The sequence below is a fragment of the Scyliorhinus torazame genome, chromosome 22, assembly GCF_047496885.1.
Source record: "Scyliorhinus torazame isolate Kashiwa2021f chromosome 22, sScyTor2.1, whole genome shotgun sequence".
Classification (NCBI taxonomy): Eukaryota; Metazoa; Chordata; class Chondrichthyes; order Carcharhiniformes; family Scyliorhinidae; genus Scyliorhinus; species Scyliorhinus torazame.
This window is the reverse complement of record NC_092728.1, coordinates 12,946,203-12,961,244: the sequence shown is the minus strand read 5'-3', so window position 1 is coordinate 12,961,244 and position 15,042 is coordinate 12,946,203. Positions and strand designations below refer to the sequence as shown.

The 15,042-nt window shown below is 58.6% G+C and overlaps 1 protein-coding gene across 1 annotated transcript in view; it reads left to right on the top strand.

The window, feature by feature from the left end:
* fgd1 (FYVE, RhoGEF and PH domain containing 1) overlaps positions 1-15,042 on the top strand; it is a 138,216-nt gene that overhangs the window by 26,867 nt on the left and 96,307 nt on the right. The window contains exons 3-7 of the mRNA XM_072489010.1: positions 452-620; positions 4,287-4,824; positions 6,246-6,335; positions 9,760-9,908; positions 14,657-14,813. Of these exons, the coding sequence (XP_072345111.1) occupies positions 452-620; positions 4,287-4,824; positions 6,246-6,335; positions 9,760-9,908; positions 14,657-14,813 (1,103 nt within the window). The remainder of the gene's footprint in view (positions 1-451; positions 621-4,286; positions 4,825-6,245; positions 6,336-9,759; positions 9,909-14,656; positions 14,814-15,042) is intronic.

Genomic DNA, 15,042 nt, shown 5'->3' with positions numbered 1-15,042 from the left:
TGAGAGAGAGACGGAGAGATATGGAGAGAGCCAGGGCAGAGAGAGAGAGACGGGGCAGAGAAAGAGAGAGGGAGGCAGAGAAAGAGAGGGGGGCAGAGAGATTGAGAGAGAGACGGAGAGAGACAGAGAGAGAGATGCAGAGAGAGAGAGAGAGAGGGGAGAGAGACAGGGCAGAGAGAGAGAGAGACAGATGGGGACGAGAGAGAGAGACATGCGGAGATAGAGAGAACGAGAGAGTGAGAGAGACAGGGAAACAGAGAGAGGGACGGAGAGAGAGGGCAGAGAGACAGAGACACACGGGGAAGAGAGAGAGAGACAGATGCAGAGATAGAGAGAGAGAGACGGAATGCGAGAAGGGTAAGCCAGCAATGTGTCCTGTTTTGAAGGGAGTGTCTGAGGATGGGGGCCTGTGCTCTTTTTCTCATCCTCATCTGTTTCTCTCTCTCCTCAGTGCCTCCCAAACCGTCACACCTCCGTCGCTCCCTGGTGCCAGAGCCTATCCCACCTGCACCCTCCCGACCTCTGCCTGCTGACCCCAGGGGTCCCCAACCTCTGCCTGGGGTCAGCCGGGAGGCGGGGGCGCTTGCCCGGGTCTCCACCCTCATCGAGAAGTTTGAAAGGTAGGACCGGGGGACGCGAGGGCCGGTCTAAACGTTATCTCCCTACCCTCTGCTCGCCCTGAGGCGGGGGGGAGGGGGGTGGGTGTGCGAGGGGGAAGGGGGGGGGGTAGGGAAGGTGAGAGGTGGGGTACATCTGTGTAATGCTCCACATTCCCCACCCCGCTCGGCTATGTCCTGTTTCGGGCCTATGTGGGGCCTATGTTCCTGGTGCTGGCATAAAGGTGTGAGGTACGTGGGAGATTTGGGGGGGGAGGGGAGGGGGGGGTGAGGGGAGGAGGGGGGTGAGGGGAGGAGGGGGGGGTGAGGGGAGGGGGGGGGGTGAGGGGAGGGGGGGGGGGGTGAGGGGAGGGGGGGGGGGGGTGAGGGGAGGGGGGGGGGGGGTGAGGGGAGGGGGGGGGGGTGAGGGGAGGGGGGGGGGGGTGAGGGGAGGGGGGGGGTGAGGGGAGGGGGGGGGGGGTGAGGGTGAGGGGAGGGGGGGGGGGTGAGGGGAGGGGGGGGGGGTGAGGGGAGGGGGGGGTGAGGGGAGGGGGGGAGGGGGGGGGGGGGTGAGGGGAGGGGGGGGGGGTGAGGGGAGGGGGGGGGGTGAGGGGAGGGGGGGGGGTGAGGGGAGGGGGGGGGTGAGGGGAGGGGGGGAGGGGGAGGGGGGCTGCCCAAGGCTCTCTGCTTCACAGAACGAGCTTTCATTAGAGTTTTTGGTCATTCTGCGCCAGGCTGGAAGGTCGCAGGGTCACACGAGGCCTACATGCCACAGCAGCCTCTATCAGCCTCTGCCTTGGGAAGGATGGTGGATTCATTCCAATGTCAGAACAACCACTGAGGGAATGATTGGGAGCGGGACAGAGAGTGAGGGTTTGATGGGGACAGTGTAGAGGGAGCTTTACTCTGTATCTAACCCCATGCTGTACCTGTCCTGGGAGTGTTTGATGGGGACAGTGTAGAGGGAGCTTTACTCTGTATCTAACCCCGTGCTGTACCTGTCCTGGGAGTGTTTGATGGGGACAGTGTAGAGGGAGCTTTACTCTGTATCTAACCCCATGCTGTACCTGTCCTGGGTGTGTTTGATGGGGACAGTGTAGAGGGAGCTTTACTCTGTATCTAACCCCGTGCTGTACTTGTCCTGGGAGTGTTTGGTAGGGACAGCGTAGAGGGGGCTTTACTCTGTATCTAACCCTGTGCTGTACCTGTCCTGGGAGTGTTTGATGGGGACAGTGTAGAGGGAGCTTTACTCTGTATCTAACCCCGTGCTCTACCTGTCTGGGAATGTTTGATGGGGACAGTGTAGAGGGAGCTTTACTCTGTATCTAACCCCGTGCTGTACTTGTCCTGGGAATGTTTGATGGGGACAGTGTAGAGGGAGCTTTACTCTGTATCTAACCCCATGCTGTACCTGTCCTGGGTGTGTTTGATGGGGACAGTGTAGAGGGAGCTTTACTCTGTATCTAACCCCGTGCTGTACCTGTCCTGGGAGTGTTTGATGGGGACAGTGTAGAGGGAGCTTTACTCTGTATCTAACCCCGTGCTGTACTTGTCCTGGGAGTGTTTGATGGGGGACAGTGTAGAGGGAGCTTTACTCTGTATCGAACCCCGTGCTGTACATTTCCTGGGTGTGTTTGATGGGGACAGTGTAGAGGGAGCTTTACTCTGTATCTAACCCCATGCTGTACCTGTCCTGGGAGTGTTTGATGGGGACAGTGTAGAGGGAGCTTTACTCTGTATCTAACCCCGTGCTGTACCTGTCCTGGGAGTGTTTGATGGGGACAGTGTAGAGGGAGCTTTACTCTGTATCTAACCCCATGCTGTACCTGTCCTGGGTGTGTTTGATGGGGACAGTGTAGAGGGAGCTTTACTCTGTATCTAACCCCGTGCTGTACTTGTCCTGGGAGTGTTTGGTAGGGACAGCGTAGAGGGGGCTTTACTCTGTATCTAACCCTGTGCTGTACCTGTCCTGGGAGTGTTTGATGGGGACAGTGTAGAGGGAGCTTTACTCTGTATCTAACCCCGTGCTCTACCTGTCTGGGAATGTTTGATGGGGACAGTGTAGAGGGAGCTTTACTCTGTATCTAACCCCGTGCTGTACTTGTCCTGGGAATGTTTGATGGGGACAGTGTAGAGGGAGCTTTACTCTGTATCTAACCCCATGCTGTACCTGTCCTGGGTGTGTTTGATGGGGACAGTGTAGAGGGAGCTTTACTCTGTATCTAACCCCGTGCTGTACCTGTCCTGGGAGTGTTTGATGGGGACAGTGTAGAGGGAGCTTTACTCTGTATCTAACCCCGTGCTGTACTTGTCCTGGGAGTGTTTGATGGGGGACAGTGTAGAGGGAGCTTTACTCTGTATCGAACCCCGTGCTGTACATTTCCTGGGTGTGTTTGATGGGGACAGTGTAGAGGGAGCTTTACTCTGTATCTAACCCCGTGCTGTACCTGTCCTGGGAGTGTTTGATGGGGCAGTGTGGAGGGAGCTTTACTCTGTATCTAGCCCCGTGCTGTACCTGTCCTGGGAGTGTTTAATGGGGACAGTGTAGAGGGAGCTTTACTCTGTATCTAACCCCGAGTTGTACCAGCCCTGGGAGTGTTTGATGGGGACAATGTAGAGGGAGCTTTACTCTGTATCTAACCCCGTGCTGTACCTGTCCTGGGAGTGTTTGATGGGGACAGTGTAGAGGGAGCTTTACTCTGTATCTAACCCCGTGCTATACCTGTCCTGGGAGTGTTTGATGGGGACAGTGTGGAGGGAGCTTTACTCTCTATCTAACCCCGTGCTGTGCCTGTCCTGGGAGTGTTTGATGGCGACAGTGTAGAGGGAGCTTTACTCTGTATCTAACCCATGCTGTACCTGTCCTGGGAGTGTTTGATGGGGACAGTGTCGAGGGAGCTTTACTCTGTATCTAACCCCATGCTGTACCTGTCCTGGGAGTGTTTGATGGGGACAGTGTAGAGGGAGCTTTACTCTGTATCTAACCCCGTGCTGTACCTGTCCTGGGAGTGTTTGATGGGGACAGTGTCGAGGGAGCTTTACTCTGTATCTAACCCCATGCTGTACCTGTCCTGGGAGTGTTTGATGGGGACAGTGTAGAGGGAGCTTTACTCTGTATCTAACCCCGTGCTGTACCTGTCCTGGGAGTGTTTGATGGGGACAGTGTAGAGGGAGCTTTACTCTGTATCTAACCCCGTGCTGTACCTGTCCTGGGAGTGTTTGATGGGGACAGTGTAGAGGGAGGTTTACTCTGTATCTAACCCCGTGCTGTACCTGTCCTGGGAGTGTTTGATGGGGACCGTGTAGAGGGAGCTTTACTCTGTATCTAACCCCGGGCTGTACCTGTCCTGGGAGTGTTTGATGGGGACAGTGTAGAGGGAGGTTTACTCTGTATCTAACCCCGTGCTGTACCTGTCCTGGGAGTGTTTGATGGGGACAGTGTAGAGGGAGCTTTACTCTGTATCTAACCCCGTGCTGTACCTGTGCTGGGAGTGTTTGATGGGGACAGTGTAGAGGGAGCTTTACTTTGTATCTAACCCCGTGCTGTACCTGTGCTGGGAGTGTTTGATGTGGACAGTGTAGAGGGAGCTTTACTCTGTATCTAACCCCGTGCTGTACCTGTCCCGGGATGGAGATGGAGGTTTATTCTGATGTGTGCCTCTCTCTCTCTCTCTCTCTGTCTCTCCGCAGGGAACACATCCCTCTCGCTGTGGAAATGAACTGGTTGAATCTCAGCCACTCAGCCGAGGGGGTGTGTGTGCTCTCGGCAATCTCCAGGACTCCGAAATTGGACCACCTAAACTCGCTGGAGTCGGGGATCAGCATGAGCGACACGGCCAATCGGCTGCTGGACTTTGTGGAGGGCTCGGAGGCTGGGGGGAGCGGTGCGGAGGGAGGAGGCACCTCCACCTGTTCGTCCACTACCTCCTCCTCCGCCTCCTGCTCCTCCACTCGCTCGTCCTCCGCCAAGCGTTCGAACCGCGACAGCGGCATCGGCAGCCTCAGCTCCCCCTGCAACAGCGACGAGCTCTGCTTCGCCCCGGAGGAGGGGCCCGAGGGGGTCTGCAGGCCCCCCGTGGGGGTCCCGCCGTGTCCCCCCCACCTTGTCCGGGCCCGGAGGTGGTCGCCCCGTGACTCGGAGGCCGACAGTGACCTGGAGGAGGGCAGTGCTGACGAGGATGCGGGATCAGTGAGGCCTCCCCAAGCCGAGCGGCAGGACTCTGCGAACGTGAGTGACAATCAGCCAGCAGAACTGGGTGCAAGCTGCCCTTCTCACTTCCCCTACTCTCCCGATAATCCACGCTGCTCCCCTCTCATACTGCTTCCATCGATAAGATCCCCTTTATCCCCATTGTCCCTCCCTCTTTCCCCCCTCCCACTCCCCAAACCCATCTCACTCACTTTCCTCCCTTATCTACCCACATCCCCCCCTTTAACACCCTCTCTACCCTCCCTCTCTCTCTCTGTCTCTCTCGCTCCTTCTCACCCTCTCTCTTTCTTTCTCTCCCTCTCTCTCTCTCTTTCTCTCCCTCTCTCTTTCTTTCTCTCCCTCTCTCTCTCTTTCTCTCCCTCTTTCTCTCCTGTCTCTCTCTATCTCCCCATCTCTCTCTCTCTAGCTCCCCGTCTCTCTCTCTCTCTCTCTCTCCCATCTGTCTCTCTGCCTCTCTCTCTCTCTGTCTCTCTCCCTCTCTCTCTCTTTCTCCCCCTCTCTTTCTCTCACTCTCTCTCTCTTTCTCTCCCTCTCTCTCCCTCTCTTTCTCTCCCTCTCTCTCTTTCTCTCCCTCTCTCTCTCTATATCTGTCTCTCTCTTTCTTTCCCTCCCCCTCTCTTTCTCTCCCTCTCTCTCTCTTTCTCACACACCTCCTCTCTCGCTCCCTCTCCCTCCTCTCTCTCTCTCCTGTCTCTCTCTCTCCCACTCCATCTCTTCACCCTCGCCACCTCTCTCTTTCCCCCCTCTCCCTCTCCCCCTCGCCCACTTCTCCATTCCTCTTCCCTAGCCTCTTGTCTCTGTTACCCCTGTTTGGTGTTGCGGGGGCGGGGGGGTGGATTGGTGGATGTCTTGAGGGTGAGTGAGTGAAGGAGGAGTGGGGAAGGTGGAGGGGAATGCAAACAAACTGAGTGGGGATGTAATGATATGTATATTGACTGGGACATAAAGAGTTAACAAGGTAATGATAATGCATCTTACCACTAGAGGGAACCACAGAACAGTCATATATATATCATGTGGATTTGGGATTTTGGGAGTGAGAAGAAGGTGAGGCATGGGATAGAGAGCAGTTGTGTGCTTGGTAGTTCTGTTAGTTAGAGATAGCATAGTTTAATATAGAAACCTTATACTTTTGGAATGTTAACGAATCTTAGTAGTGTGATAAATTTATAGTTTTGTTTGTTAACAAAGCTTTGTCTTCGTTATCCAACACTACGCATCTGAGCCATCCAGGGAAAGCAGAATAGAGAACAACATGGTACCAGGAATTTACAACTTTAAATGGTAAAGAACACAACATGGGAGAGAAAGAGGGATGAGGGGAAGCGGAGGGTAGTAAAGGAGGAAACAGAGGGGAGGGAGAGTCGGGAAAATGAGGGGACGCAGAGTTGGTGGGAAGGGGACAGTCTCTGTGGCTAACTCCATCTCTCCCTCGACAGTTGACCAGTCAGCAGAAGGTTTTCAACATCGCCAATGAGCTGCTGCTCACAGAGAAGGCCTATGTCTCGAGGCTTTACCTACTGGACAAGGTAACTCCCAGCGCGGCGCCCCCTCAGCACTGGCCCTCCAACAGTGTGGCGCTCCCTCAGCACTGACCCTCCGTCAGTGTGGCGCTCCCTCAGCACTGACCCTCCGACAGTACGGCGCCCCCTCAGCACTGACCCTCCGACAGTGCGGCGCTCCCTCAGCACTGACCCTCCGACAGTGCGGAGCTCCCCCAGCACTGACCCTCCCACAGTGCGGCGCTCCCTCAGCACTGACCCTCCAACAGTGCGGCGCTCCCTCAGAACTGACCCTCTGACAGTGCGGCGCACCCTCAGCACTGACCCTCTGACAGTGCGGCGCTCCCTCAGCACTGACCCTCCGACAGTGCGGCGCTCCCTCAGCACTGACCCTCCGACAGTGCGGCGCTCTCTCAGCACTGACCCTCCGACAGTGCTGCGCTCCCTCAGCACTGACCCTCCGACAGTGCGGCGCTCTCTCAGCACTGACCCTCCGACAGTGCGGCGCTCCCTCAGCACTGACCCTCCGACAGTGCGGCCCTCTCTCAGCACTGACCCTCCGACAGTGCGGCGCTCTCTCAGCACTGACCCTCCGACAGTGCCGCGCTCCCTCAGCACTGACCCTCCGACAGTGCGGAGTTCCCTCAGCACTGACCCTCCGAGAGTGCGGCGCTCCCTCAGCACTGACCCTCCACCAGTGCGGCGCTCCCTCAGCACTGACCCTCCGACAGTGAGGTGCTCCCTCAGCACTGACCCTCCGACAGTGCGGCGTTCCCTCAGCACTGACCCTCCGACAGAGCGACACTCCCTCAGCACTGACACTCCGACAGTGCGGTGCTCGCTCAGCACTGACCCTCCGACAGTGCAACGCTCCCTCAGCACTGACCCTCCGACAGTGCGACGCTCCCTCAGCACTGACCCTCCGACAGTGCGGCGTTCCCTCAGCACTGACCCTCCGACAATGCGGTGCTCCCTCAGCACTGACCCTCCGACAGTGCGGTGCTCCCTCAGCAATGACCCTCCGACAGTGCAGCGCTCCCTCAGCACTGACCCTCCGACAGTGCGGCGCTCCCTCAGCACTGACCCTTCGACAGTGCGGCACTCCCTCAGCACTGACCCTCCGACAGTGCGGCACTCCCCCAGCACTGACCCTCCGACAGTGCGTGCTCCCCCAGCACTGACCCTCCGACAGTGCGGCACTCCCTCAGCACTGACCGTCCGACAGTGCGGCACTCCCTCAGCACTGACCCTCCGACAGTGCGGCGCTCCCTCAGCACTGACCCTCCCACAGTGCGGCGCTCCCTCAGCACTGACCCTCCCACAGTGCGGCGCTCCCTCAGCACTGACCCTGCCACAGTGCGGCGCTCACTCAGCACTGACTCTCTGACAGTGCGGCACTCCCTCAGCACTGACCCTCCGACAGTGCGGCGCTCCCTCAGCACTGACCCTCCGACTGTGCGGCGCTCCCTCAGCACTGACCCTCCGACAGTGCGGCGCTCCCTCAGCACTGACCCTCCGACAGTGCGGCGCTCCCTCAGCACTGACCGTCCGACAGTGCAGCGCTCCCTCAGCACTGACCCTCCGACAGTGCGGTGCTCCCTCAGCGCTGACCCTCCGACTGTGCGGCGCTCCCTCAGCACTGACCCTCCCACAGTGCGGCGCTCCCTCAGCACTGACCCTCCGGCAGTGCGGCGCTCCCTCAGCACTGACCCTCCGGCAGTGCGGCGCTCCCTCAGCACTGACCCTCCCACAGTGCGGTGCTCCCTCAGCACTGACCCTCCGACAGTGCGGCGCTCCCTCAGCACTGACCCTCCGACAGTGCGGCGCTCCCTCAGCACTGACCCTCCGACATTGCGGCGCTCCCTCAGCACTGACCCTCCGACAGTGCAGCGCTCCCTCAGCACTGACCCTCCGACAGTGCGGCGCTCCCTCAGCACTGACCCTGCCACAGTGCGGCGCTCACTCAGCACTGACTCTCTGACAGTGCGGCGCTCCCTCAGCACTGACCCTGCAACAGTGCAGCGCTCCCTCAGCACTGACCCTCCGACAGTGCGGCGCTCCCTCAGCACTGATCCTCTGACAGTGCGGCACTACCTCAGCACTGACCCTCCGACAGTGCGGCGCTCCCTCAGCACTGACCCTCCGACTGTGCGGCGCTCCCTCAGCACTGACCCTCCGACAGTGCGGCGCTCCCTCAGCACTGACCCTCCGACAGTGCGGCGCTCCCTCAGCACTGACCGTCCGACAGTGCAGCGCTCCCTCAGCACTGACCCTCCGACAGTGCGGTGCTCCCTCAGCGCTGACCCTCCGACTGTGCGGCGCTCCCTCAGCACTGACCCTCCCACAGTGCGGCGCTCCCTCAGCACTGACCCTCCGGCAGTGCGGCGCTCCCTCAGCACTGACCCTCCGACAGTGCGGCGCTCCCTCAGCACTGACCCTCCCACAGTGCGGCGCTCCCTCAGCACTGACCCTCCCACAGTGCGGCGCTCCCTCAGCACTGACCCTCCGGCAGTGCGGCGCTCCCTCAGCACTGACCCTCCGACAGTGCGGCGCTCCCTCAGCACTGACCCTCCGACTGTGCGGCGCTCCCTCAGCACTGACCCTCCGACAGTGCGGCGCTCCCTCAGCACTGACCCTCCGACAGTGCGGCGCTCCCTCAGCACTGACCGTCCGACAGTGCAGCGCTCCCTCAGCACTGACCCTCCGACAGTGCGGTGCTCCCTCAGCGCTGACCCTCCCACAGTGCGGCGCTCCCTCAGCACTGACCCTCCGGCAGTGCGGCGCTCCCTCAGCACTGACCCTCCGGCAGTGCGGCGCTCCCTCAGCACTGACCCTCCGACAGTGCGGCGCTCCCTCAGCACTGACCCTCCCACAGTGCGGCGCTCCCTCAGCACTGACCCTCCCACAGTGCGGCGCTCCCTCAGCACTGACCCTCCGGCAGTGCGGCGCTCCCTCAGCACAGACCCTCCGACAGTGCAGCGCTCCCTCAGCACTGTGCCTCCGTCAGTGCGGCCCTCCCTCAGCACTGGCCCTCCGACAGTGCGACGCTCCCTCAGCACTGACCCTCCGACAGTGCGGCGTTCCCTCAGCACTGACCCTCCGACAGTGCGGCGCTCCCTCGGCACTGACCCTCCGACAGTGCGGCGCTCCCTGGGCACTGACCCTCTGACAGTGCGGCGCACCCTCAGCACTGACCCTTTGACAGTGCGGCATTCCCGTAGCGTTGGAACTGAGGGGTGTGTCGGGGTTGGATTATGGGCTATGCGTCTCCGGAGTGGTGGGGATAAAAGCTGCGACTCTCTGTATTCAAGCGTTAGAAAGATTCCCCGTGGTTCTGACTCCCAGGGGTATGGGGTCGGCGATCCGATGGGCAGTCGCAGCTGAACGAACGACGGACTGGCTGGTGTCAGTAACCGGCACGTGACTGCTGCCCCTCTCTCCCACCCTGCAGGTGTTCTGTGCTCGCCTGATGGACGAGGCCCACTCGAAAAATTCCTTCCCAGTCGATGTGGTCTTATCCATATTCTCCAATATCTGCTCCATTTACTGCTTCCACCAGCAGTTCCTGCTTCCTGAACTCGAGAGGCGGATGCTGGAATGGTAAGAGAGGGTAAGGGGCTGGATGGGGCGTCAGGGACTGTGTTAATTATCTCTCAATTATATTGGGATCCACAAGTGTTTTGATTCAGTACCTCGAGCACTTATAGAGAGAGTCCGCTGGGTGTGTATCAATGTTTAATCAAATAACCAATAGAACCTACAAGGAAGGACTGATGGGTGTGGCGTTGTTTATTCAATTGACCTCAAGCACTTACGAAGAGAGACTGCCATGTCTGTGTCAATGTTTAATCAAGTAACCTGGAATGGGCGGCATTGTAACACAGTAGTTAGCTCTGTCGATTTGCGGCTTGGGTCACTGTCTGTGCGGAGTCTGCACATCCTCCCCGTGTGTGCGTGGGTTTCCTCCGGGTGCTCCGGTTTCCTCCCACAGTCCAGAGATGTGCAGGTTAGGTGGATTGGCCGTGATAAATTGCCCTTAGTGTCCAAAATTGCCCTCAGTGCTGGGTGGGGTTACTGGGTTATCGGGATAGGGTGGAGGTGTTGACCTTGGGTAGGGTGCTCTTTCCGAGAGCCGGTGCAGACTCGATGGGCCGAATGGCCTCCTTCTGCACTGTAAATTCTATGATATATATGAGAGAGAGAGAGAGAGCAAGAGAGAGACGGAGAGTGAGAGACGGAGAGTGAGAGGGAGAGATATGGACAGCGTGAGAGACGGAGAGCGAGAGAGAGATGGACAGCGAGAGAGACTGAGAGAGAGAAAGAGATGGACAGCGAGAGAGAGATGGACAGCGAGAGAGAGATGGACAGCGAGAGAGACGGAGAGAGAGAGAGGCGGAGAGAGAGAGAGAGAGACGGAGAGAGAGAGAGAGACGGAGAGAGAGAGAGAGACGGAGAGAGAGAGACGGAGAGAGAGACGGAGAGAGACGGAGAGAGAGAGAGAGACGGAGAGAGAGAGAGAGACGGAGAGAGAGAGAGAGACGGAGAGAGAGAGACGGAGACGGAGAGAGAGAGAGAGACGGAGAGAGAGAGACGGAGAGAGAGAGAGAGAGACGGAGAGCGAGAGAGAGAGAGCGAAGGGGAGAGGGAGAGGCGGAGGGCGAGAGAGAGAGGCGGAGGGCGAGAGAGAGAGGCGGAGGGCGAGAGAGAGGCGGAGGGCGAGAGAGAGAGGCGGAGGGCGAGAGAGAGAGGCGGAGGGCGAGAGAGAGAGGCGGAGGGCGAGAGAGAGAGGCGGAGGGCGAGAGAGAGAGGCGGAGGGCGAGAGAGAGAGGCGGAGGGCGAGAGAGAGAGGCGGAGGGCGAGAGAGAGAGGCGGAGGGCGAGAGAGAGAGGCGGAGGGCGAGAGAGAGAGGCGGAGGGCGAGAGAGAGAGGCGGAGGGCGAGAGAGAGAGGCGGAGGGCGAGAGAGAGAGGCGGAGGGCGAGAGAGAGAGGCGGAGGGCGAGAGAGAGCGAGAGTGAGAGATGTAGTGACAGAGGTGTGGGCTTAAGTATGGTGCTCTTTCCAAGGGCAGGTGCAGACTTGATGGGCTGAATGGCCTCCTTCAGCACTTTAGTGATTCTATGATCTATTTAGGGACTGGAGGAGGTTACAGAGATAGGGAGGGTTGTCGGGGCTGGAGGAGGTTACAGAGATAGGGAGGGTTGTCAGGGCTGGAGGAGGTTACAGAGATAGGGAGGGTTGTAGGGGCTGGAGGAGGTTACAGAGATAGGGATGGTTGTAGGGGCTGGAGGAGGTTACAGAGATAGGGAGGGTTGTAGGGGCTGGAGGAGGTTGCAGAGATAGGGAGGGTTGTCGGGGCTGGAGGAGGTTACAGAGATAGGGAGGGTTGTCGGGGCCGGAGGAGGTTACAGAGATAGGGAGGGTTGTAGGGGCTGAAGGAGGTTACAGAGATAGGGAGGGGTGTCAGGGCTGGAGGAGGTTACAGAGATAGGGAGGGTTGTAGGGGCTGGAGGAGGTTACAGAGATAGGGAGGGTTGTAGGGGCTGGAGGAGGTTACAGAGATAGGGAGGGTTGTAGGGGCTGGAGGAGGTTACAGAGATAGGGAGGGTTGTAGGGGCTGGAGGAGGTTACAGAGATAGGGAGGGTTGTCGGGGCTGGAGGAGGTTTCAGAGATAGGGAGGGTTGTTGGGGCTGGAGGAGGTACAGAGATAGGGAGGGTTGTAGGGACTGGAGGAGGTTACAGAGATAGGGAGGGATGGAGGGACTGGAGAATGGTTACAGAGATAGGGAGGGTTGTCGGGGCTGGAGGAGGTTACAGAGATAGGGAGGGTTGTAGGGGCTGGAGGACGTTACAGAGATAGGGAGGGTTGTAGGGGCTGGAGGAGGTTACAGAGATAGGGAGGGTTGTAAGGGCTGGAGGAGGTTACAGAGATAGGGAGGGTTGTAGGGGTTGGAGGACGTTGCAGAGATAGGGAGGGTTGTGGGGGCTGGAGGAGGTTACAGAGGTAGGGAGGGTAGTAGGGGCTGGTGGAGGTTTCAGCGATAGGGAGGGGTGTAGGGGCTGGAGGAGGTTACAGAGATAGGGAGGGTTGTAGGGGCTGGAGGAGGTTACAGAGATAGGGAGGGTTGTCGGGGCAGGAGGAGGTTACAGAGATAGGGAGGGTTGTCGGGGCTGAAGGAGGTTACAGAGATAGGGAGGGTTGTCGGGGCTGAAGGAGGTTACAGAGATAGGGAGGGTTGTAGGGGCTGGAGGAGGTTACAGAGATAGGGAGGGTTGTCGGGGCCGGAGGAGGTTACAGAGATAGGGAGGGTTGTCGGGGCTGGAGGAGGTTTCAGAGATAGGGAGGGTTGTTGGGGCTGGAGGAGGTACAGAGATAGGGAGGGTTGTCGGGGCTGGAGGAGGTTACAGAGATAGGGAGGGTTGTAGGGGCTGGAGGACGTTACAGAGATAGGGAGGGTTGTAGGGGCTGGAGGAGGTTACAGAGATAGGGAGGGTTGTAAGGGCTGGAGGAGGTTACAGAGATAGGGAGGGTTGTAGGGGTTGGAGGACGTTGCAGAGATAGGGAGGGTTGTGGGGGCTGGAGGAGGTTACAGAGGTAGGGAGGGTAGTAGGGGCTGGTGGAGGTTTCAGCAATAGGGAGGGGTGTAGGGGCTGGAGGAGGTTACAGAGATAGGGAGGGTTGTAGGGGCTGGAGGAGGTTACAGAGATAGGGAGGGTTGTCGGGGCAGGAGGAGGTTACAGAGATAGGGAGGGTTGTCGGGGCTGGAGGAGGTTACAGTGATAGGGAGGGTTGTAGGGGCAGGAGGAGGTTACAGTGATAGGGAGGGTTGTAGGGGCAGGAGGAGGTTACAGAGATAGGGAGGGATGGAGGGACTGGAGGAGGTTACAGAGATAGGGAGGGTTGTCGGGGCTGGAGGAGGTTACAGAGCTAGGTAGGGTTGTCGGGGCAGGAGGAGGTTACAGAGATAGGGAGGGGTGTAGGGGCTGGAGGAGGTTACAGAGAGAGGGAGGGGTGTAGGGGCTGGAGGAGGTTACAGAGATAGGGAGGGCTGTAGGGGCTGGAGGAGGTTACAGAGATAGGGAGGGTTGTAGGGGCTGGAGGAGGTTACAGAGATAGGGAGGGTTGTAGAGGCTGGAGGAGGTTACAGAGATAGGGAGGGTTGTCGGGACTAGAGGAGGTTACAGAGATAGGGAGGGTTGTAAGGGCTGGAGGAGGTGATAGGGAGGGTTGTAGGGGTTTGAGGACGTTACAGAGATAGGGAGGGTTGTGGGGGCTGGAGGAGGTTACAGAGGTAGGGAGGGTTGTAGGGGCTGGAGGAGGTTACAGAGATAGGGAGGGGTGTAGGGGCTGGAGGAGGTTACAGAGATAGGGAGGGTTGTAAGGGCTGGAGGAGGTTACAGAGATAGGGAGGGTTGTAGGGGTTTGAGGATGTTACAGAGATAGGGAGGGTTGTGGGGGCTGGAGGAGGTTACAGAGGTAGGGAGGGTAGTAGGGGCTGGAGGAGGTTTCAGCGATAGCGAGGGGTGTAGGGGCTGGAGGAGGTTACAGAGATAGGGAGGGTTGTAGGGGCTGGAGGAGGTTACAGAGATAGGGAGGGTTGTAGGGGCTGGAGGAGGTTACAGAGATAGGGAATGTTGTAGGGGCTGGACGAGGTTACAGAGATAGGGAGGGTTGTAGGGGCTGGAAGAGGTTACAGAGATAGGGAGGGATGGAGGGACTGGAGGAGGTTACAGAGATAGGGAGGGTTGTAGGGGCTGGAGGTGGTTACAGAGATAGGGAGGGTTGTGGGGGCTGGAGGAGGTTACAGAGATAGGGAGGGTTGTGGGGGCTGGAGGAGGTTACAGAGGTAGGGAGGGTAGTAGGGGCTGGAGGAGGTTTAAGCGATAGGGAGGGGTGTAGGGGCTGGAGGAGGTTACAGAGATAGGGAGGGTTGTCGGGTCTGGATGAGGTTACAGAGATAGGGAGGGTTGTAGGGGCTGGAGGAGGTTACAGAGATAGGGAGGGTTGTAGGGGCTGGAGGAGGTTACAGAGATAGGGAGGGGTGTCGGGGCTGGAGGAGGTTACAAAGATAGGGAGGGTTGTCGGGGCTGGAGGAGGTTACAGAGATGGGGAGGGTTGTTGGGGCAGGAGGAGGTTACAGAGATAGGGAGGGTTGTAGGGGCCGGAGGAGGTTACAGAGATAGGTAGGGCTGTCGAGACTGGAGGAGGTTACAGAGGGTTGCGGATGGTTTGAGGGTTCGAGAGAGCGGACTGGATCCCAGAACGAAAATGTCGAAGTGAGAATGTGATAATGGCATACGCATCTTTTTTGCCCCTTGTAACTCCTCACCCTTCACCCCTGACCTGCAGGGAATCGAACCCCCGCCTGGGAGACATTCTGCAGAAGCTTGCTCCCTTCCTGAAGATGTATGGGGAGTACGTGAAGAACTTTGACCGGGCAATGGATCTGGTCAGTATCTGGTTGCAGAAATCCACGCACTTCAAAGCCATTGTTCAGGATGTCCAGGTGAGTGGGAGGAGCCACACAATGTTTGTGCCCAAGTCCCTCATTGGGCTAAATGCGTTGCCAGTGGGGATTGTGTACAGTGGGAGTGAATGGGAGGGGGTTTGGGTCCATTGGGATTGTGTACAGTGGGAATGAACGGGAGGGGCTTTGGGTCCATTGGGATTGTGTACAGTGGGAGTGAATGGGAAGGGGTTTGGATCCATTGAGATTGTGTACAGTGGGAGTGAAT